Below are 23,769 nucleotides of genomic sequence, written 5' to 3' on the forward strand. Positions count from 1 at the left end.
ACACCCCCTGGTCAACTGCAACATAATCAGTGAAGTAAAGTTCGTACTCCTCTAGCCTCAACTCCTAAGGCCCAATTTTTTGTCTTGTCTTCATACTTTTTGGCAAATATTTATCAACTCTCAAAGGCACCATCATTTTAAGAGCGTCTTCATAGGTTGTAAAGTGCTCTAAAAACAGTGAAAGTCATCAAGTTGCCTCAAGTGCCCAAACCTCTGGGGTGAACCCAGTCACTGTTGTCTTGGGCCAAATTACCATTTGGAAGCCTTTATTTCTATTACTCATCCATCTTCCCTAAGGCCCCTGGAGTTAGCTTTCTTAAACAATAATCTGACCATCTTCCTTCCTTCCATCACATCACCAGGAGACACCCTGAGCTTAACACACCACTAAGGCTACCTCCTACCACTTCCCACCTCAGGCAAGTTAACCACGCACAATTCCTCAAACACATGACTGGCTCTTTCATGTCTCCTCGCTTTTACCCTATCTCATGCGCCCTCATTTTCCTCAGTTACTATATTAATTTAAACTGCTCAAAACTCACCATCGTGCCTCCTTCCCACTCCTCATGTACAGTGAGCCTTTTAAGCTCTCCTCATAGCACTTTGTATGGTATATCCAATAGTATGTAGCTGAGCAGACTCTGATTCTTGGTGTTCACATGCTTCTTCCATGAGACAGGGAACACTGCCCGCCCACAGAATCTTCAGCATCTTATAGGTGCTGAGTGAACATATTATTAAAGGTGCTTCAGAAAACCACTGGGCTTCCCCGGCAGCTCATCAGTAAAGAATTTGCCTGCAATGTAGGAGATCCGGGTTCCATCCCTGGGTCAGGAAAACTCCCTGGAGAAGGAAATTGCAACCCACTCCAGTATTCTTGCCTGGAAAATTCCATGGACAGAGAACCCTGGTGGGCAAGAGTCAGACACGACTTAGTGACTAAACCACCAAAACAGAAAGCCATTATAAATGAAGTTCACTTAATAATGTCACTTACATCAAGATATCTCTTTAACAAGAATGTCAGGCCCTTTCTAGATTCCAACTCTAGAAAAGAACTGAAAGAGAAAGCCAGGGGGAGCAGGTGATCTGATCTGAGAGCTGAGAAACTTAAAGGCGCCTCTCTCTAGGATGCAACAGAATATTTATCCTGCCTGGTTGTAGAACTCTGTAGTTCCAGAACTCCTTCACAAATACTAACAGGGTACTATTTCAAATCTAAAAAAAAAAAAACAAATTCAAGTTAAATAAATGATTACATCTAAAATAATTTATGGTTAGAAAAGTTTTAGCCTGTACTCTTGCTATTTAACAAATATCAGTTATAAGGTCTTCATATAAAAACCCTACTTTTAAAAACATTCAGATGGTCAAGAATCTACTTACAATGCGGGAGACCTGGGTTTGATCCCTGGGTTGGGAAGATCCCCTGGAGGAGGGCATGGCAATCCACTCCAGTATTCTTGCCTGGAGAATCCCCATGGATAGACTATGGAATCTGGTGGGCTACAGTCCATGAGGTTGCAAAGAGTTGACACTGAGTACTAAGCACACAGCACGTTAAAAAGTAAGATGAGACAAGTTTATGCAGAATTTTGTTTAAAAGATACAGGACAGAGAATGACCTAATGTCGACAGTTGTGGTAGTAAGCTGCAGTGTAACCCTGCCTTGGGATACCATGGAGCACCCTTGTTCCCACAGTTCTGACTGGATGGCTGAGATTCCTGATCCCTTACTCACCCATCTAAGTAACAGTAACAGAGTGGCAGCGGTAGCAGGAGTTGCTGAGCAACTGCTATATGCCGACCCAGCACTGGTTTAACGTCACTTCATTTCTCACGACAACCCTATGGAGGAAATTTTGTTCCCATCCTATCTTGCAAATGGCAAAAGAAGACAAAGTACCTACCCCCACCCCTGCCATAAGTTGTAGAGTCAACACGCAAACTCAGATGGTCTAGCTCCAGAGCCCACACAGACTAATGCCTTTGCTCTGATATCATGGCATCTTATTTCCCAACCCCTACCCAATTCTCCTGCCATCACTGCCTCACAGGTACATGAAATCTCTATCTCAGAGTCTACTTCCCCTAGAACAAAACTAATAAAATTGGGATCTCAAACTAGCAATGACTAAATAACAACTGGAGCGTATACTCATGACCACTGTATTTTGGTAGATGATGCTAGAATTAGGCTTAATATATTATTGTATATTACACAAATCATCCAGTCACACAAACTAACACCAGTGAAAATGTTTTAAAAGAAAAGCCTGTTACAAAACAACAAATATTTGAATCCACTTAAATGAGGTACACAGAACAGACAAATTTATAGAGATAGGAAGTATATTAATGGTTACCAGGGGCTAGGGGAAGAAACATGGAGTTATTGCTTAATGCGCTACAGAGTTTTAGTCTGAGATGATTAAAAAAAAAAATTGGGGGGACAGATGGTAGTGATGATTGTGTAACAATGTGAATGTACTTAATGCCACTGAACTATGTGGTTAAAATGGTAAATCTTAGTATTTTTCAAAATTAGGAAAAGGCTGGCTCTACCAAAATAATTTGGAATACATTTAATAAATACACATGAGAAAATAATTACTGAGTTGGCCAAAAAGTTTGTTTGGTTTTTTTGGTAAGATGGCTTTAGTAGTGCTCAGTTGTCTTTAACTTCATTCGAAACAATTTTGTTAAGACTGTTGTGACAGCTATCATGTCAGTATGTATTTTTCTTTTAATATCAAAATTGGTGAATTTTTGTGTAGCTATTTTAATAACTAAAGACGGAAGGAAAAAAGCAACATTTTCAACATATTATACTTATTATTTCAAGAAAGGTAAAAATGCCGCTGAAATGCAAAAAAAGATTTGTGCAGTGTTTGGAGAAGGTGCTGTGACTGATCAAACATGTCGAAAGTGGTTTGCGAGGTTTCATGTTGGAGATTTCTCAATGGACGATGCTTGACAGTCAAGTAGACCAGTTGAAGTTGATAGCGATCAAGAGACATAACGTTACACCACATGGAAGATAGCTGACATAGTCAAAATATCCAAATCAAGTGTGGAAAATCATCTGCACCAGCTTGGTTATGCTAATTGCTCTGATGTTTGGGTTCCACATAAGTTAAGCGGAAAAAAACCTTGACTGTATATTCACATGTGATTCTCTACTGAAACGTAATGAAAATGTTCTGTTTTTAAAACAAATTGTGACAAGTGATGGAAAGTGGATACTGTACAATAATGTGGAACGGAAGTGACTGTGGTGCAAGTGAAATGAACCACGACCAATCACACCAAAGGCTGGTCTTCATCCAAACAACGTAATGTGGGTACATGGTGGACTGGAAGGGAGTTCTCCATTAGGAGCTCCTTCCAGAAAAACAATTAATTCCAATAAGTATTGCTTCAGATTAGACCAACTGAACGCAGCACTCAACAAAAAACGTCTGGAATTAGCCAACAGAAAATGCAAAATCTTCCATCAGGATAACACAAGACCACATGTTTCTTTGATGGCTAAAACTGTTACAGCTTGGCTGGGAAGTTCTGATTCATCTACTGTGTTCACCAGACATTGCTCCTTCAGATTTCCATTTATTTTGGTCTTTACAAAATTCTCTTAACGGAAGAAATTTCAATTCCCTGAAAGACTGTAAAAGGCACCTGAAACAGTTCCTTGCTCAAAAAGATAAAAGTTTGGGCAAGATGGAATTATGAAACTGTCTGAAAAATGGCAGAAGACAGTGGAACAAAACAGTGAATATGTTGATCAGTAAAGTTCTTGGTAAAAATGAAAAATATGTCTTTTATTTTTACTTAAAAACTGAAGGAACTTTCTGGCCTACTAAATAGCTTCAACTTTGAAAGAAAGGAAGCAAAGCAGCTTGCCTCCCTTCCCTTCTTTTTATTCTTTTATGCCCCTCCTGCTGTTCAAAAACATATCAAAGATCAATGCATAAAAATTTACAACCCTTAATCACCTACATAAGACATCATTTGCTTAGCAAACCCAACATAATACAGATGCTTCAAAACAATAGCCTCATTTGTCAAAAAGCACTTGGCTTTAAAATTACAATGTGATATCAAAATTTATAGTAATACTTCTAAAGATAGGCTCTAGTAAATCATCATTACATATGAGGCTGAGACTACATATGCGTCTTCACTTTCCTATTTGGTTAAAGGCAGTTACACAAAATTATTTTTTAAACTTAAAACATTTATTACATTGTCGTTCAGTCGCCCAGTCATGTCCAGCTTTTTGAGACCCCATAGACTGCAGGATATCAGGCTTCCCTATCCTTCACCATCTCTCGGAGCTTGCTCAAACTCATGTCCATTGGGTCGGTGAGGCCATCTAACCATCTCATTCTCTGTCATTCCCTTCTCTTCCTGCCTTCAATCTTTCCCAGAATAAGGGTCTTTTCTAATGAGTTGGCTCAGGTGGCCAAAGTAATAGAGCTTCAGCATCAGTCCTTCCAATGAATATTCAGGACTGATTTCCTTTAGGATGGACTGGTTTGATCTCCTTGCAGTCCAAGGGACTCTCCAATACCACAGTTCAAAAGCATCCATTCTTTGGCACTCAGTCTTCTTTATGGTCCAATTCTCATATCCATACATGACTACTGGAAAAACCATAGCTTTGACTAGATGGACCTTTAGCATGTCACAATTAGCAATAATCTAGATAATTAAAGTAATTTATTTCTTTTTAATCAGAGTATTAAAATCCATATTAGTCAGGTAGATAAAACAGGGATAGTATCTAGGGCAAGAAAAAGGCTGAAGAGTAAGAAAAGAAAGTGAAAGTGTTAGTCACTCGGTCGTGTGACTCTTTGTGACCCCGTGGAGTGTAGCCTGCCTGGCTCCTCTGTCCATGGAATTCTCCAGGCAAGAATACCGGAGTGGGTTGTTACTTCCTTCTCCAGGGGATCTTTCCTACCCGGGGATCAAACCCAGGTCTCCCACATTGTGGGCAGATTCTTAACCGTGTGAGTCACCAAAATACACACTAAGTAGGAAGTAGGAAGGAATCACAGATCTTATGTTTAATTTTGAAGCCTACCACTTTGACTTTTGATTTTATTGTAAGATTGGTTAAAAGAGCAGTTTTAGGGAGCAAATTCAAGTATATATTGCAACATAAATCTAATTAAGTTCTACATTTGATAGTGAGACTCCAGTAACTGAAAGTGAATAACAAGGACACTGCATTAGTCAAACCAAGTTCCCAAGTTTAAGAAAGCAAGAGCTGGAAAATCAAGGGAAATCTATACATAAGATGGTAACACTTCACTGTTCCTCACCAAACACAGTGGTAGACAGACAATAAATAAAGGGCTGGAGTATCTACTTTTATTTCCTAGTATATTAAAAAAAATTATAGTTGCTGTACAGAGTATTACCTACTTTTCTGATTCAAATGTTCTCTACTTAATAGACCTTCATAAGCATGCAAGTGTTTGCTTACTGATGCAGAAAAACTGTGCATGATTAAATAATGGAATCAGAAAAATCTCAAGAAGTCTGATTTGATAAACAGGAAATCAGAATGAGAAAAATTGCTTCATAGATTAATATTTTCCAAACAAATGAAATGATCATTTCTTAGACCATTTGATAGTCTACCTTAAACTGGTATTCTTGTGTGCATGCTCAGTTCTCAGTCATGTCCAACTCTTTGTGACCCACGGACTGAATGAAGCCCATTAGGTTCCTCTGTTCATGGAATTTTCCAGGCAAGAATACTGGAGTGAGTTTCCATTTCCTACTCCATGATGGCAGCCTTACTATTCCCTAATCAAATGTGCACTTATACACATGAGGATCCATGCATTCTATTCTCTGGTAACCAGGGATTCCACAGTCCTGCTTTGACTACTGACACAGCATCTTCTGCCATAGCGACTTTACAGGAGACGGCTGAAAATCCATATAAAGTGACAAAAGGCCAACATTTTATAGGCTACAGAAAAAACAACATCTACATTTAAAAACAATGAATATTTGTTTGTTACTCTTCTCCATGAGGTTATTATGGAAACAATTTAAGGAAAAATAAACACGTAACAGCCAGAGATGCACAAGGTTACATAGATTGAGCAGAGGAAACACAACAGATATTATATACTGTAAAAAGGACAAGAGACATAAGGTGAACGGCTCACCTCTTCTGTCCTTCGAGTCAGAATTACCTGTGTAGTGAGTAAAAAAACAGAAATGTTCACTCAGATTAAAGAAAAGCATTATTATTCAACCTAATGTAAGTCAAAATAAGCTCTAGGAATATGGATACTTTTCCCTTGTATATGCTGGAGCTAGAATGAGGCACCCGCAAACAACTGGGAAATAAGACTGCCCAGATTCATTAAACTTTTATCAATGATCTGGCCTTCTCCCTGAGGACAAAAACAACACAGCATTAATGTTCATAAAATGTACAAGAATGCAAAGAGTAATATAAACACAATGGTTCTTGTGGTCTTTATGTCCTTTTAGGCCATCAAAATGCATCAGGGCAAAATTAAGTTAAAAATATAAAAGACCTAAATGATAATAGATAATGAAATCTAAATGGCATAAATCAAACTCTATATATTAACAGAGAAAACTTTTTCAAAGGCTTATGGAATATCCACAAGCTTTTATAAATGCCTCATAGGAGAAACAGCACAGACAACATTCTTTTATCATGATGCAGTAAAACTAGAAATTAACAAAGTAGGAAAATACTTGAAAATTAAAATCAAAACCAAATTGCAAAGGGAAGTTCAAGAGGGAGGGGGCATATGTATACTTATGGCTGATTCACAGTTATATGGCATAAACCAACACAACAAACTAAACTGCAAAATATCTAAAAAATAAAAAATCACATTTGTGGCAGTAATCTACCACCTTTCCCCCAATATCAATTAGTCTCTTCCTCTTCTTGCCCTTAGTAAAGAACATCCCTCCTTTTTAGGTGAGCGCAAAGCTGTCCAGTTAGAGACTTAATTTCTGATACTCCAGGTATAATCATGTGAAGAATTCCAGTCAACAGGATGTGAACAAAAGGGAGAAGAGTAACTTCTGGGTTCCACCCTCTAGAAAATAAATTGTGCTATTTTCTCTGTTTCCCCTTCCCAGGGGCTGGAACCAGAATCCAGTGATAAGAGCCATCTCTGATCAAGCAGATGAGGGCAACTGTCAGGATGCCAGAGCCACAAGAAAAAAGGAAAAACGTGGTTTCTGACAAAGCAAAGCACCAGGCCCCCCCCCAGCCCCCCACTTACGGAATGTGACAGGGGAAGGACATTTTTGTGTAACCAAAGAATTTTGGTATGTCTTTGCCAGAATAGCTTAGACCACACCCTAACTATCTACCTACAGGAGCATTTATGGGTTATGCCTAAAGCTGTGTTTATAAAAAATTCACAGCATTACATACATATTAATTAAGAATGAAAACAAACCAATGAAGCATTCAATTAGGGAAGATAGAAAAAGTGTAAAATAAATCTAAGAAAAGCAGGAAAAGAATAAAAGAGAAATTAATGAAATAAAAACTGAAAAATGACAGAACTAATAAAATATACAATATTTATTGCAGATTTCTGAGAAGGAAAAAGCAATAAACGATGAAATAGGTTAGTCAACCTAAACAGGAAAAAGGACTTAAATATATAAAATACTCATAGGGATGTAAGAAATTAACTCTAAGGGATGACTTTTTCTCAAATCTATTTAAGTAATTTTGAAAACATGAACAAAATGAAAAATTTAAGTGAACTTCAATTATTTTCATAAAGCAAAGCAAAACATCGACTAATAAAACTTATCAAAACTAGCTACCTACAAAGGAAACACATATACCAATCTCACTTAGAAAAAACTTGGAAAAATTTACAATAGAAAATAGCAAATAAATCACAACACTTCAGTCAAGAAAAATATAAGACCAAGTGGAGCTGTTTGTGCAGGAATGTAAATAGTTGAAAAACAGGAAATCAATTAATATGATATACTGTAGCACATAATAGAAAAAACCATACAGATCTTGCTCATTGATGCTGAGCAGGCAACTGGCAAAATTTAACACCCTTTCTTAACATAAATATTCTTTAAAACAGGAATGAATCGATAAATATCTAGAAATAAACTGAATAAAACATGTGCCACACAAGTGGTAAAAATTTTAAAATACTTCCAAGAAATACAAAATAAAAGACTTCAGCAAATGGAATATATAGCATTCTTAGATAGGAAAAATTAAAGATATCAACTGTCCCTGTTAATCTAAAAAGTCTACAAATAATAAATGCTGGAGAGGGTGTGGAGAAAAGGGAACCCTCTTACACTGTTGGTGGGAATGCAAACTAGTACAGCCACTATGGAGAACAGTGTGGAGATTCCTTAAAAAACTGGAAATAGAACTGCCTTATGATCCAGCAATCCCACTGCTGGGCATACACACTGAGGAAACCAGAAGGGAAAGAGACACGTGTACCCCAATGTTCATCGCAGCACTGTTTATAATAGCCAGGACATGGAAGCAACCTAGATGTCCATCAGCAGATGAATGGATAAGAAAGCTGTGGTACATATACACAATGGAGTATTACTCAGCCATTAAAAAGAATACATTTGAATCAGTTCTAATGAGGTGGATGAAACTGGAGCCAATTATACAGAGTGAAGTAAGCCAGAAGGAAAAACACCAATACAGTATACTAACGCATATATATGGAATTTAGAAAGATGGTAACGATAACCCTGTATACGAGACAGCAAAAGAGACACTGATGTATAGAACAGGCTTATGGACTCTGTGGGAGAGGGAGAGGGTGGGAAGATTTGGGAGAATGGCATTGAAACATGTGAAATGTCATGTATGAAACGAGATGCCAGTCCAGGTTCAATGCACGATGCTGGATGCTTGGGGCTGGTGCACTGGGACGACCCAGAGGGATGGTATGGGGAGGGAGGAGGGAGGAGGGTTCAGGATGGGGAACAAAAAAAAAAAAAAAAAAAAACCCCACAAAAAAAAAAAAAAAAAAAAAAACTTAACATGATCAATAAGAACTTTTTCCAGCTATACAATAAGTTGATTCTAATGTTCATGAAGAAAATAATCAAGAACTACTAGCAAAATTCTGAAAAATAAGATTAACAAGGGATGACTCACTTTATCAGATATTAAGTATTTTATAAAGTCCACAGTTCACACTTTACATCAGAAAAAATTCCAGATGGATCAAAGATTTTAGTGCAGGCACATACAAGCACATGCACACACACAGAAGAAAAAAACTGTAACAGTGTAAAAGAAAAACATAAGACAATTATTTTATAATATTGGTGTAAGGAATGGCTTTTTATATATGATCTAATACCTAGAACACATTTAGTTAACACAAATCCATTTTTTTCCCACTGCGCAGCATGCAGGATCCTGGTTTCTTGATTCAGGATTGAACCTGCGTCTCCTGCAGCGGCAGTGTAGAATTTTAATCACTGGACAGCTAGAGAAATCCCACAAACCGGTAAGTTTTTAATTAAAAAAATTAATAGCTGATAGTAACAGTTTCTACAATGAAGAAAAGTTAGATGAACAACTAGGGGAAATAACTGCAATCTTATTATAGGGCTAATTTCCCTAACATCAAAGACCTTCTATAAATGAGTTGGGTCACATCCTCTGGAAAAGAAATTGTACTATTTCCTCTGTTCCGCCTTCCCAAGGCTGGAACCAGAAACTAGTGATAAGCCTGACACATTAATAAAAAAAAATGGGTAAAGGACAGCAACAGAGTTTTCTCAAAAAAAGAAAAGAAAGAAGGAAATATAAATGATCCTTCTAAATATGGAAAGATGCGCAACCTCACTCAGTAAAATGCAAATTCAAGTCACACTGAGATACTAATTTTCACCTGTCAGTCTGACATAGATCCAGGTGTTTGATAATTTATTGCACTGAAGAAAATGTAGGAAAACAGGCATTCTGACACACAGCTTAATAGAGGGAGATCTCACAATATTCAATTTAAATTTATAAATGCGCACTAAAAATAACTTATTCAACCTATATTCTCCCAAGACTATTGTCAGTAAGTGTAAAATCAGCCTGAATGATGGCCAATATGGCAGACTGGACAAATATATCAAAGTAAAGCCATACAACGAGGCAGCTCCTTACTATAACATAGAAAAAGTATGACAGGCTAATTGAGAAGAAGTAAGGTGAAGAAATATACACAGTACATTTATTATCTGTGTTATAAATGGAAGAAAAAAGGTATGTTTAAGTATGTATGTATGCTTATTTTAAAAAAGAAAAAACTCAAAGGTCAATAGGAAAGAAAAATTAAGATTAAAAAATTAATCCAGGGTAAGTCCAATATCCAAATAATAAGGATTTTTAGAACAAGACAGAGAAAATGGAAGGGGGAAGAACATTTCTGAACAGATATAAGAAAATTTTTCAGAACCAAAGGACAAAAACTCCAAAGGTCCTATCCCAAAATAATGAACGGAAGAAAAAGACCCACATCAAGTTCCATTTCTATGAGATTTCAAGACACCAGTGATGAAGAGTAGATCTTTAAAAACACACAAACAATTAGGAATCAAGACAGCAGTACAATTCTCCAAGCCTGCAAATTAGAAGTCAGGACAATGCTTTAAAAATTCTAGGGAAAAAAATATTTCCTCAAATTCTATACATACCCCTGAAGATATTTTTAGACATGTAAAAAAGAAATAACAGATTATCTAGTAAGTCTGACTTTACGGAAAACTGTATTATGAAGCTATGGAAAATGCAGAAGAACTGGCCATCAACAGTAAATAGAAAACTAAACAAACAAATAAAAGGCAATTTCACATTATACCCACAGCTCAGCAGGGAACAGTATTACAGAAGTTATGATGTAACAATTATGGGGGGATTGGTAAAATGGTGGTAAATGAGGAGGATGTGGGGTTACAGAATGTAACATCCTGATGTGCCATAAAGTTTTCCTTTTATTGATCTTGAATAACAGTCACCAGTGAAATACAGTCTCAACTTCCTCTGAGATATGAAATGTGTTAACTGTTCAATAACTGGCTTCTCAGCTATGGCATAATTTGGACCTACAGCAGATTACAGAAAACTCAGTAGCAGTGTGCAAAGATTACTGAAGTGAGAAACAGGCCTAATTCACTACCTGACAGCCTTCAGATCTAAAGCAAATTATTTAACCTCTAAGGTCTTACATCAAACATCTACTAAAAAAAGAGATAATTACCACTGGTCATCTCACAGATTATTAAATGAAAGACAGAACAGAACATAAGTTAAGAACATAAGCCGTGGGACTTCCTTGGTGGTTCAGTGGTTAAGAATCTACCTTCCAATGTAGGGGATGTATGTTCCATCCCTGATCGGGGAACTAAGATTCCACATGCTGTGGGGCAATTAAGCCCGTGAGCCACCACTACTGAGCCCATGTGCTCTAGAGCCTGTGCACCACAACTAGAGAAAGAAGACACAGCACAGCCAGAAAACAACAAAAACATAGGCTGTGAAGTTAGTGACAGTCTCACCTTTTCCATTTACTAATTCAGCTTGCACAAGTTTTGTTTTTCCTCTCTAAGCAATGGCCATAATTTACAGAAAGAAATACATTTTTATACCATTACTTAGTATATGTTTGTGTATAACTTGAACAGAAGTTCTATAAAATAAGTTAACAGGAAAAGAATAAAAGTTGAAAAGGACAATACACACACACACAGATTTGTAGTGGCCCACTAAACTGATTTCATGAATCAGTCATGATTTGTACTTTGAAAAACACAGTAAAACTCCTTCACCTATAAAACATAAAACAGAACCAACGTAACAGAATCCATAGGATACTTCATATGAATTACTTCTATAACACTCTTAGTACAATGCCTAACACTTAAAATTAGTGCTTACCACATGCAGGTCCCACTATAAATGCTTTACCCATAATAACCTGTTTAATGCTAACAGCTCCTTCATGAATTAAGTACTATCAACATCATTCATTCTTATATACTGATGACAAAACTGAGGTAGAGAGGTTAAATAAACTTGCCTATTGTCACACAGCTAGGGTACAGCAGAGTTAGGATTCAAACTCAAGTGGAAAATATGGGATTAAAGCTGGCAGGTGCAGGGTCTGAGTTGTAAGGTCTAGCTAAGAGATGTCATCAGCAAATGACACTCAGTTCATGAGCCATATGTGATTCCACCCAGGGGCACTCACCATCTAACAAGTGAAAAATATGAGCCAAGGGGATGAGACCAAAGAAGAGTAACTAATTTTTGCTAGAAAAGGAATGACAAGTATACAGCTGTCAAGGAATAATTATTTCCTTTTACTACTCATAGAAGCCCTAAGAGGGACCTTCCCAATCCTTGGAAATTTGCCCTACCCTACATGGTCTCGTACTCAGGTCTCTGATTCTGTCTTCAAAGCCACTTCCACTTCAGTGATTGACTCAAGGAGAAGTGGGTTGGGTTCAGTCCTTGAACAAACTGGTACTGTAACTTAACTGTTTTTCCTGATCTTCTCTTAATAATTCTACTCCTGGCCACAGACCTTCCACTCTTACCTAACTGTTACAGATAAGGCCCATTCTCCCTCCCATGGTCTCCAGGGATTCCTTTCTTTTCAAGGCTAATCCTATTATTCAATTATACTTTCCTTTCAACCTCAGTTTCTAGCATCATCAATTACCTATTCTCTTTCTATCTTCTCTATCTTTAAATATTAATCGTCCCTAATCTAACCAGGATTCCATGCAAAGCAGAATATCCTCCAGATCTACCTTCTTTCCTTTTTTTTTGACCATACCATGCAGTGTGCTGGATCTCAGTTTCCCGAACAGGGATCAATCTTGTGCCTCCTGCGCTGGAAGAATGGAGTCTTAACCACTGGATGACCAGGGAAGTCCCCTATCTTCTTTGCTCTTAATTCTATGTTAACCAGATATTCTTGAGAATCCCCTATATCTAGGTTTCATTACTTTGCTTGGGCAATTTTACTTATTTCAAGAAATTTTATGGCTAGAAAACACAAACAATAACAATAAAAGGGTGAATAAACTCAAAGAGCCAAAGAAAGAACAAACAGAAACCATCTCTAGTACCTGAAGGAGGAAAAGTTTCTGGAGTGGTTGCTGCAGTGCTGGCATTCCCCTCCCAAGGTTCTGTTCTGGTATCTGTGAACTGGTTATCTGGAAGCCATGTTCCATTTGGTGAAATTGTAGTGACTACAGAATTGGTGCTTACTGTTCTTGTGGTTCCATTGTCAGAGTCTGAAGAATTGACAGTGGTTACATATACAGGTCCCAGAGTTAGATTTGGGCTGAATGTTGGTGTCAAGGAAGAAGTTACTGAAGGAGTAGGATTTGAAGTTTTGGTCTCTTCTTTAAGTGATTCTGTTGTAGATGCTTTCACAGATCTTGTAACGCCTACTGAAGGTGAAACTACAAAAACCAAAAAAACCAAGAAAACATCACACAAAGAATTGAGATCTCAAAAGTTATGAGACACAAAGCAGCAAGCCCTACTACACCTCAAACACTTGGAGACCAATAGACACACCACACACACATTTTTTATTATCTTTTTAAAAAATTAAAGTATAGTTGATTTACAATGTTGTGCTAATCTCTGCTGCACAGCAAAGTGACTCAATTACATACACACACACATTCATTTTTAAATATTCTTTTCCATTATGGTTTGTCCCAGCTCATATTTCCCTGAGCTATAACAGTAGGACTTTGCTATTTATGCATTCTAAATATAGTAGGTTGTGTCTACCAATCCCAAACTAACAGGCAGTCCCTCCCCTCACCTCCATGGCAACCAGTCTGTTCTCTATGCTGTGAGTATTTCTGTTTCATAGATAGGTTCATTTATGCCATAGTTTAGATTTCACATATAAGTGATATATGGTATTTGTCTTTCTCTTTCTGACTTACTTCACTTAGTATGATAATTTCTAAGCTGCTGCAAATGACATTATTTCATTCTTTTTTAAGACTGAGTAGTATTCAATTATATATATGTACCACATCTTCATTCATCCGTTGATGGACATTTAGATTGCTTCCATGCTTTGGCTATTGTGAATAGTACTATTATGAACATAAGAGTGCATGTATCTTTTTGAAGCAGAATTTTCTCCAGGTGTATTTCAAGGAGCATACACTCTTTAAATGGTGAATCCTTCCCTCCAATTCTAAAAGTTTACTGTCTAATGGAGGGAAAAACTGGTCTCTTAGTTAGTTCCTCAGAGTCAATATACAGGATCTTAAATAGTAACCATTTTGTCTTCTTTAACTTTTCAGGAATGAATATAATCTCTTCATTTGAAATAGTATGGGGTATATAGAACAATGCTGAGTGTGGCATACAATATGACCCAGAGATTCCCAAAGACAACTTACTTTGCCATCACTTTTAAGTAAAACTTAATATTAATTTTTTCTTTCTTTAGTACCACCAAGGTCTTCAAACTTGGGTCACTAAACATAAATACAAAATTCTATTCCAAGTACCAATCTTATCAAATGGCAATTTACCTGTGGTAGTGTTGCTGGCACCAACATGTATCAGACCACTGCCAAGCAGAGTAAGAAGGAACCAGGAATCCATGCTGACCTGGAAAACAGAGAGTCATTTTAGATACAGTACTGAAATACTGTAAAACTATGTCCAAACAACTCACCAAAGGAGGTATTTTGGGCAAATTCTTCCTAGCTATTGAAGTACACACACAGGACCAATGATCTTTTAGGAGTCTGATAAGCACAACTCTCCAGGAATCCAACTACTTAACTGAAAGTTTATACAACTATAAGTAAGAGCAGTCATTCTCAATCTTGGCATACTTTAGAATCACTCAAAGAACTTAATAACAACAAAACTCTGTGCCGGACTGTATCTCTGGGAGTGAGAGGCAGGTAGCAGTCCTTTTAAAAGCTTCCTAGGTAACTGCAGCTTTAGTATCTTTAGGATGAGAAGCACAGAGAAGGTAGGTTGACTGCAAGGATGTACTGACCTCCAAAGCAGACATTATACAGCTGTCCTCAAACTTTATTTCCCTTCAAACCATATCAGAGGGCTGTGCCCCATTCACACTGGTAACAGAGGTTTATTCATCCATTCAGATGTCTGTGCCTGATACTAAGCTAGGTATCAGGGAAACAACTAGGGAACAATATACTCCAAGATCCCATTTTCATGGGACTCATAGCACAGAGGTAATTTAATGTGGCAGTGACTCTCCAAATCAACCAAGACAGGCCTCTCCGAGTGGAACATGAAAATCTCTGAGGGAGGGTGGAGAGATGTAGGTGGTTTATACACAGCCCAGGAGATTGCCTTTAATACCAGCAATCATGCTTAGCAGGGAACTGGGTTCAGCCAATGGCCTTCCCAAGGTATAACCATATGTGATTTGACCAGTTCCCCACTCTTCCTACCTGACTGTTAACCCAAAATGGGGAGAGCACAAAATTTCCTCCATAAGGGTTAAGAAACAGATTGGAAGGCTGATTATTATGTATGTATTCATGTATATGCTAGATAAATCAATAGGAAACGGTTTTGTGAAAAATAACAATGTATTTGGAGGAAGCAGGCTAGATGATCACTTCATTCCATATATCAAAATAAAATCCAGATGGGCTGAAGAATTAAATGTTTACAGACACATTTTAAGAGGAAATAAATGAGTATGTTCATAACAAGGAAGGATTTTCTAGACATAAAGGCAATGTAAGAAATCACAAAGGTGTAAAGCAAATATCTTTCAATAGAAAAATAAATTAATTAAAAAAAAGAAATCACAAAGGAAAAATGGAATATCTGGCAATAGAAAAAATTATGAAAGAAATCAATCAAACAATGTTAATGGACAGGAAGATTCCACACTGTCAAGACATCAGTTCTTCTCCACTCAGTTTACAGATTCAATGTAATCTCAATCAAAATACTACCAACCTATTTTGTGGATGCTATGCTATGCTATGCTAAGTCACTTCAGTCGTTTCTGACTCTGTGCGACCCCATAGACGGCAGCCCACCAGGCTCCCCCGTCCCTGGGATTCTCCAGGCAAGAACACTGGAGTGGGTTGCCATTTCCTTCTCCAATGCATGAAAGTGAAAAGTGAAAGTGAAGTCGCTCAGTCATGTCCGACTCTTAGCGACCCCATGGACTGCAGCCTACTAGGCTCCTCCGTCCATGGGATTTTCCAAGCAAGAGTACCGGAGTGGGGTGCCACTTTGTGGATAGCAACAACTAGTTCTAAAGTTTATATGCAGATGCAAAAGATGGAGAACAGCCAACTCAATACTGAAGAAGCAGAGTAAAGTCAGAGAATTACTATTAATTTGAAAGCAAATAGTAATACAAAAAAGCAAAGAAAGATACAGCAAAGAGTGGCAGTGTGGTACAGACAAGACAGACCAATGGAACACGAGAGAACTCAGATAAAGACCCACACAAATAGAGTCAACTGATCTTTGACAAAGGAGCAAAGGCAATACAATGGAGCAAAGACAGTCTTTTGAACAAATGGTGCTGGAATAATTCAGCACACACATACCAAAAAAACAAAAACAAAAAACTAGACACAGATCTTATACTCTTCACAAAAATTAACTCAAAATGAATCACAGACTGAGATGTAAATGCAAAAGACTCCTGGAATATAACACAGGAGAAAAATCTAGATGACCCTGGGTATGGCAATAACTTTTAAGATACAATACCAAAGACAGAGCCATCAAAAAATAATCAACTGCACTTCATCAAAACTAAAAAATTCTGCTCTGTAAAAGACAAAACCAATAGAATGTTAAAACAAGCCACAGACTGTGAGAAAATACTTGCAAAAGACACATTAGCCGAAGGACTGTTATCCAATATAAACAATAAAACCTCAACAATAAAAAAATTATCAAGCTGATTAAAAAATGGTCAAAAGCCTGAACAGACACCTCTCCAAGGAAGAGAAACAAATGGCAAACAAGCAAATGTAAAGATGTTTAACAGCATATGTTACTAGGGAATTGCAAAGTAAAACAATGAGACACCACTACACACCTATCAGAATACCAAACACTAACACCACCAAAATTAAAAGACGCTTACTCCTTGGAAGGAAAGTTATGACCAACCTAGATAGCATATTGAAAAGCAGAGACATTACTTTGCCAACAAAGGTCCGTCTAGTCAAGGCTATATTGGAGAAGGAAATGGCAACCCACTCCAGTGTTCTTGTCTGGAGAATCCCAGGGACAGGGAAGCCTGGTGGGCTACCATCTATGGGGTTGCACAGAGTCAGACACGACTGAAGTGACTTAGCAGCAGCAGTCAAGGCTATGGTTTTCCAGTGGTCATGTATGGATGTGAGAGTTGGACTGTGAAGAAAGCTGAGTGCCGAAGAATTGATGCTTTTGAACTGTGGTGTTGGAGAGGACTCTTGAGAGTCCCTTGGACTGCAAGGAGATCCAACCAGTCCATTCTGAAGGAGATCAGCCCTGGGATTTCTTTGGGGGGAATGATGCTGAAGCTGAAACTCCAGTACTTTGGCCACCTCATGCAAAGAGTTGACTCATTGGAAAAGACTCTGATGCTGGGAGGGATTCGGGGCAGGAGGAGAAGGGGATGACAGAGGATGAGATGGCTGGATGGCATCACCAACTCGATGGACGTGAGTCTGAGTGAACTCCAGGAGCTGGTGATGGACAGGGAGGCCTGGCGTGCTGCGATTCATGGGGTCACAAAGAGTCGGACACGACTGAGTGACTGAACTCAACTGAACTGAACAACACCAAATCCCAGTGCTTCTGTGGAGCAACAGAAACTCTCCTTCACTGTGGGAATGACACTTTGGAAGGCAGTCTGCTGGTTTCTTGCACAACTAAACTTACTCTTATTATATGATCCAACCAATTGTGCTCCTTGGTATCTACCTAAGAAGAATTGAAAACTTACACCCATATAGAAATGTGCTTTATTCATAATTGCCAAAACTTGGAAGCAAGCAAGCTGTTCTTCAGAAGATGAATGAATAAGCAAACTGTAGTACACCTAGAACATGGAATATTATTTAGCACTACCAAGAAATGATCCATCAAGCCACGAAGAAACATGGAGAAAAATGCATATTACTAAGTAAAAGAAACCAATATGAAAAGGCTACAGTCTGAATGATTCTGACTATATGATAATTCTTAAAAAGGCAAGGCTCTGGAGGCAGTGGTTGCCAGGTTAGGGAGGAGAGGGGAATGAATAGGTGAAGCACAGAGGATTTTAAGGGCAGTGAACTATTCTGTATGGTAATACAATGGTGGATACATGTAATTATACATTTGTCCAAACACAGAAAATGTATAACACCAGAAGTGAACTCTAATGTAAACTATGGACTCTCGGTGATAATGATGTCAAAGTAGGTTTATCAACTGTAGTAAGTGTATACTGTGGTGCAGGATGTCAACGGCGGGGGAGGTTGGGTGTATATGGCAACAGGGAAAATTTGGGAACTTTTTATTCTTTCTGCTCAATTTTGTTGTGAATATAAAACTGCTCTAAAAAATAAAGTCGATTTCTTAAAAAAGGTAATTAACTGGGAAAATTGTCACACAACAAATAATTAAAACAAGAACTCATATTAATATGGAATACATTAAGATTCCAATTCTGAAAAATGTGAAAAACCTAATGTACAAAAGAGAAAAAGAAACAGCTAAGAAAATACACAAAAAAGTGCTGACTAATCAAAGGAAAATAATAAAGAGAGAACATTTTTACTTGCAGGAAAGACCAATGGCATGAAAATACAATGTTTCGAAGAGTCAAATGAAAAGAACTGAAATAATGATGGAAATACCAATTAGCCTATAATAACAAACTCCTTTCCAGAAAGATTATACAAGAATCTTAAAGGTGCCCACATTGTTTTCTGACCGATTTCCAAGGTTCTATTCTTGAGTATAAGTAAATAATCTGAAATTCAAGATTAAAATGATAAAGAGCTATTTAGTCATTAAGTGGAAAAACAGGGAAAAGCTGGTAGTGAGTATCATGCTGCTAGTCCAAACAATAATTGTGGCTACATGGTATGCTATGGGCTTCCCTGGTGGCTCAGATGGTAAAGAATCTACCTGCAATGCAGGTGACCCAGGTTTCATCCTTGGATCAGGAAGATCCCCTGGAGAAGGGAATGCCTACCCACTCCAGTATTCTTGTCTGGAGAATTTCAAGAATTTAAGGAAATGGAACAAGCTTGTCATTTTTAAGCTTAAAAAAAAGTCAGATCAGGACTTCCTGGTTGTCCAGTGGCTAAGACATCACACTCTCAATGCAGGAGGCCTGGGTTCAATCCCTGGTCAGGGAACTAGATTCCACATGCTGCAACTAACAGTTCACATGCTGTGAAAGAAAAGACCTGGGGAAGGCAAAAAAATAAAAATAAATATTAAAAACCAACCAGATAAAAACTGAATAGCCCATTACTGAGGGCTTTCTTTGCCTACTGGTTTCCTGGCACTCACTGAGGACAATACAATGTGGCTCACAGCTTTCTTCCTATCCCAAAGTCCTGATATCCTTGGAAGATTTTTCAACATCCTCACAGGTGACAGCCACAATTCACATCCAGACACATCTCTGAGTTCTCTGATTTCAACTCCAACGACCTTAAGGGAAATATACTGATTTGAAATCTCCACACTGGCCAGGCACTATAGTAACCATTTGCATTAGTTATTTTATGACAGGCAGTTACAGTAAGGAATACAGAACTAATAAGCCACAATCAACCAGAAGAGTTCAGGAAAGGTCAAAAGGAGAGGCCATGTGTCCTACCACCTCCCAGAATCCTCCTTGCTAGAATCCATCTTGGCTGAGGAATGCATGTGCTACCAGGAAGGTAGAGTTAGAATGACTGGCCAGACAACTTGGAAATTAACCCCATTACCATAAAACCAGAGACTGTGACTTTGAGCCATGTGGCAGAGCAGTTCTCCTGGGTTCCCTTACCCTCCCACTCTCTGCCTGGGCGTCCCTTCCCAATAAAGTCTCTTGCTCTGTCAGCATCTCTATCTACTCAGACAACTCATTTCTGAGTGTTAGACAAGAGCCCACCTTCAAACTCTGGAAGGGGTCCCCCATCCTACAACACTTACACAACTTCCACTCCACTGAAGCCGGTCGTGACAATGGCTGTACTTTAGACTTTGTCAGCACTGGGAAAAATGCTCATACTGAATCTTACTTTCCCACTCTCCAACCATACTCCCTTACTACTAAAGCCTGGGACCTCACTCAGGCTTTCAGTCCCTTGATCCTCTAATTTTCATCCCAATATCTCTGTTCTATTTCCTTCTCTACTCAGCCAAGAAAAGTTGGTGTCAGTTCAATCACTGCCTTGCAAATATCCTAAATTCTTTTGCTACACTGTTCTTCTATTATACCTATATGGGAAAATAACCCCCAATCCTGAACAAATCCAACTGTCAGTCAACGTGGGCTGCCAAATGCTTCTTAAGAAAATCAAACTACCCCTAAGGTTGAGATTTGCCTCATTGGAACTCTGAACACTTTCTGCAATCTTTCTATATTTCCCTACTTAGCTCTCTCTCCAATTCTCCACTGCAGTGATTTCAAAGAACCTCCTCTCCTCTCCAACATATCCTCTTCTCACATCCTTGGCCGTTGGCCTTGCCTTCAACTTCAAAGAAAACAGAAACCACTAGACTGGGACACCCTTACCTACCAGTCACCTTATTTACTAATTTCTTCCTTCTCTGCATTTCCTCCCAAGAATCTCAGTTCCTTAGGAACCTTGTCCTGTAGATCTTCTAACACCATCTTCTAGCTTTAACACCTCCCTTTCGTAACAACATTTAAACACAATTAAGAATTTCTTACAAATAGCTGAGAAAAGAAGCGAAGCGAAAGGCAAAAGAGAAAAGGAAAGATATATCCATCTGAATGCAGAGTTCCAAAGAACAGCAAGGAGAGATAAGAAAGCCTTCCTCAGGGATCAATGCAAAGAAATAGAGGAAACATAGAATGGTAAAGAATAGAGATCTCTTCAAGAAAATCAGAGATATCAAGGGAACACTTTATGCAAAGATGGGCACTATAAAGGACAGAAACGGTATGGACCTAACAGAAGCATAAGATATTAAGAAGAGGTGGCAAGAATACACACAAGAATTACACAAAAAAGATCTTCATGACCCAGATAACCATGATGGTGTGATCACTCATCTAGAGCCAGACATCCAGGGATACAAAGTCAAGTGGGCCTTAGGAAGCGTCACTACAAACAAAGCTAGTGGAAGTGATGGAATTCCAGCTATTTCAAATCCTAAAAGATGATGCTGTGAAAGTGCTGCACTCAATGTGCCAGCAAATTTGGAAAACACAGCAATGCCACAGGACTGGAAAAGGTCAGTTTTCATTCCAATCCCAAAGAAAGGCAATGCCAAAGAATCTTCAAACTACGGCACAACTGCACTCACTGAAGAGTAATGCTCAAAATTCTCCAAGCAAGGCTTCAACATATGTGAACCAAGAAATTCTGGATGTTCAAACAGGATTTAGAAAAGGCAAAGGAACCAGAAACCAAATTGCCAGCATCTGTTGGATCACAGAAAAGGCAAGAGAGTTCCAGAAAAACATCTACTTCTGCTTTATTGACTACACCAAAGCCTTTGACTGTGTGGATCACAACAAACTGGAAAATTCTTAAAGAGATGGGAATACCAGACCAGCTTACCTGCCCCCTGAGAAATCTGTACACAGGTGAAGAAGCAACAGTTAGAACCAGACATGGAACAACGGACTGGTTCCAAACTGGGAAAGGAGTACGTCAAGGCTGTGTAGTGTCACCCAGTTTATTTAACTTATATGCAGAGTACATCAAGCAAAACGCTGGGCAGGATGAAGCACAAGCTGGAATCAGGACTGCAGGGAGAAATATCAATAACCTCAGATATGTTGATGACATCACCCTTATGGCAGAAAGAGAAGAACTAAAGAGCCTCTTGATGAAAGTGCAGAGGAGAGTGAAAAAGCTGGCTTAAAACTCAACATTCAGAAAACTAAGATCATGGCATCTAGTCACATCACTGAATGGCAAATAGATGGGGAAACAATGGAAACTGGCTGACTTTATTTTCTTGGGCTCCAAAATCACTGCAGATAGTTACTGCAGCCATGAAATTAAACAATGCTTGCTCCTTGGAAGAAGACCTATGAAAAACATAGACAGCATATTAAAAAGCAGAGACATTGCTGACAAAGGTCCATCTAGTCAGAGCTATGGTTTTTCCAGTAGTCATGTATGGATGTGAGAGCTGGACTATAAAGAAAGCTGAATGCTGAAGAATTGATGCTTTTGAACTATGGTGCCAGAGAAGACTATTGAGAGAGTCCCTTAGACTGCAAGGAGATCAAGCCAGTCAATCCTAAAGGAAATCAACCCTGAATATTCACTGGAAGGACTGATCCTGAAGCTGAGGCTCCAATACTTTGGCCACTTGATGCGAAGAACTGACTCACTGGAAAAGACCCTGATGCTGGGAAAGGTTGAAGGCAAGAGGAGAAGGGGATGACAGATGATGAGATGGTTGGAAGGCATCACCGACTCAATGGCCATGAGTTGAACAAGCTCCGGGAGTTGGTGATGGACAGGGAGGCCTGGCGTGCTGCAGTTCATGGAGCTGCAGAGTCGGACGTGACTGAGCGACTGAACTGAATTGAACTGAAGAATTTCTCAAAGAAAAGAAGAGCCCCTTTTAATCTATATCAGTCCTCCAGCTAGCAATCACTCTACTCCACCTTGCAGCCAAATTTCTAGAAAGAGTTGTCTCCATAGCAATCTGGCTTCTTTTCCCACCAGTCCACTAAACAGCTACCTCCATATTTTTAAAGCATTATAAAAATATTTCCAACTAATTCACAAAACTCTAATTTCCTTGATATAATAAAGGACTCCTACAGATTAAGAGATGACAAAAGAGATGAAACAGATTCACAGAAAACCAGATAGTTCTCTTAAAACATAAGAACAAATTCTTAACCTTACTCGCGATCAAAGAAAGTTAAATCAAAGCTACACTGCAATGTCATTTTTCACCTATCAGATAGGCAAATACAGAAAAACTTTACCACCACCACACTGGCAGATTTCCCTGGTCCAGGAAGATTCCACATGCCACAGTGAAACTAAAACCCATGTGCCATAACTACCGATGCCCAGAATGGACTCACTGGAAAAGACCCTGATGCTGGGAAAGACTGAAGGCAGGAGAAGGGGACAAGAGAGGATGAGACTGTTGGATGGCATCACCGACTTGATGGCCATGAGTTTGAGCAAGCTCTAGGAGTTGGTAATGGACAGGGAGGCCTGGTGTGTTGCAGTCCATGGGGTCGCAAACAGTAGGATACGACTGAGCGACTCAACTGAAGTCTAGAGCCCCATGCTCTAGGGCCTGTGCTTTGCAATAAGACACCACAATGAGAAGCCCACACACCACAGCTAGAGAGTAGTGACCTGGCACAGCCAAAAATAAATAAATTAAAAAAAAAAAAAAAACAAACCACTGTGTTGGCAAGGGTTTGTGTAAACAAATACTCTTATACAAACTATAAATACTTACCAGAATTACGAAAGCATAAGCTCTTTCACACAATTCTACTTGGGAACTTTACA

At 38.6% G+C, this 23,769-nt stretch overlaps 1 protein-coding gene across 8 annotated transcripts in view; it reads right to left on the reverse strand.

The window, feature by feature from the left end:
- The window catches only part of PTPRA (protein tyrosine phosphatase receptor type A), a 170,910-nt gene that overhangs the window by 53,498 nt on the left and 93,643 nt on the right, over positions 1-23,769 (reverse strand). For 4 of the 8 annotated variants that reach the window (XM_005214474.4, NM_001206499.1, XM_059892355.1 and 1 more), the window contains 3 exons: positions 14,614-14,692; positions 13,171-13,509; positions 6,192-6,218 (listed from right to left, as the gene is read on the reverse strand). In XM_005214474.4, coding sequence (XP_005214531.1) covers positions 6,192-6,218; positions 13,171-13,509; positions 14,614-14,692 — 445 coding nt within the window. Of the gene's footprint in view, positions 1-6,191; positions 6,219-13,170; positions 13,510-14,613; positions 14,693-23,769 lie in introns of those variants that run through there. The other 4 variants (XM_010811350.3, NM_001206500.1, XM_059892357.1 and 1 more) reach the window with 3 other exon arrangements.

Source organism: Bos taurus, chromosome 13 (assembly GCF_002263795.3).
Source record: "Bos taurus isolate L1 Dominette 01449 registration number 42190680 breed Hereford chromosome 13, ARS-UCD2.0, whole genome shotgun sequence".
Lineage (NCBI taxonomy): Eukaryota > Metazoa > Chordata > Mammalia > Artiodactyla > Bovidae > Bos > Bos taurus.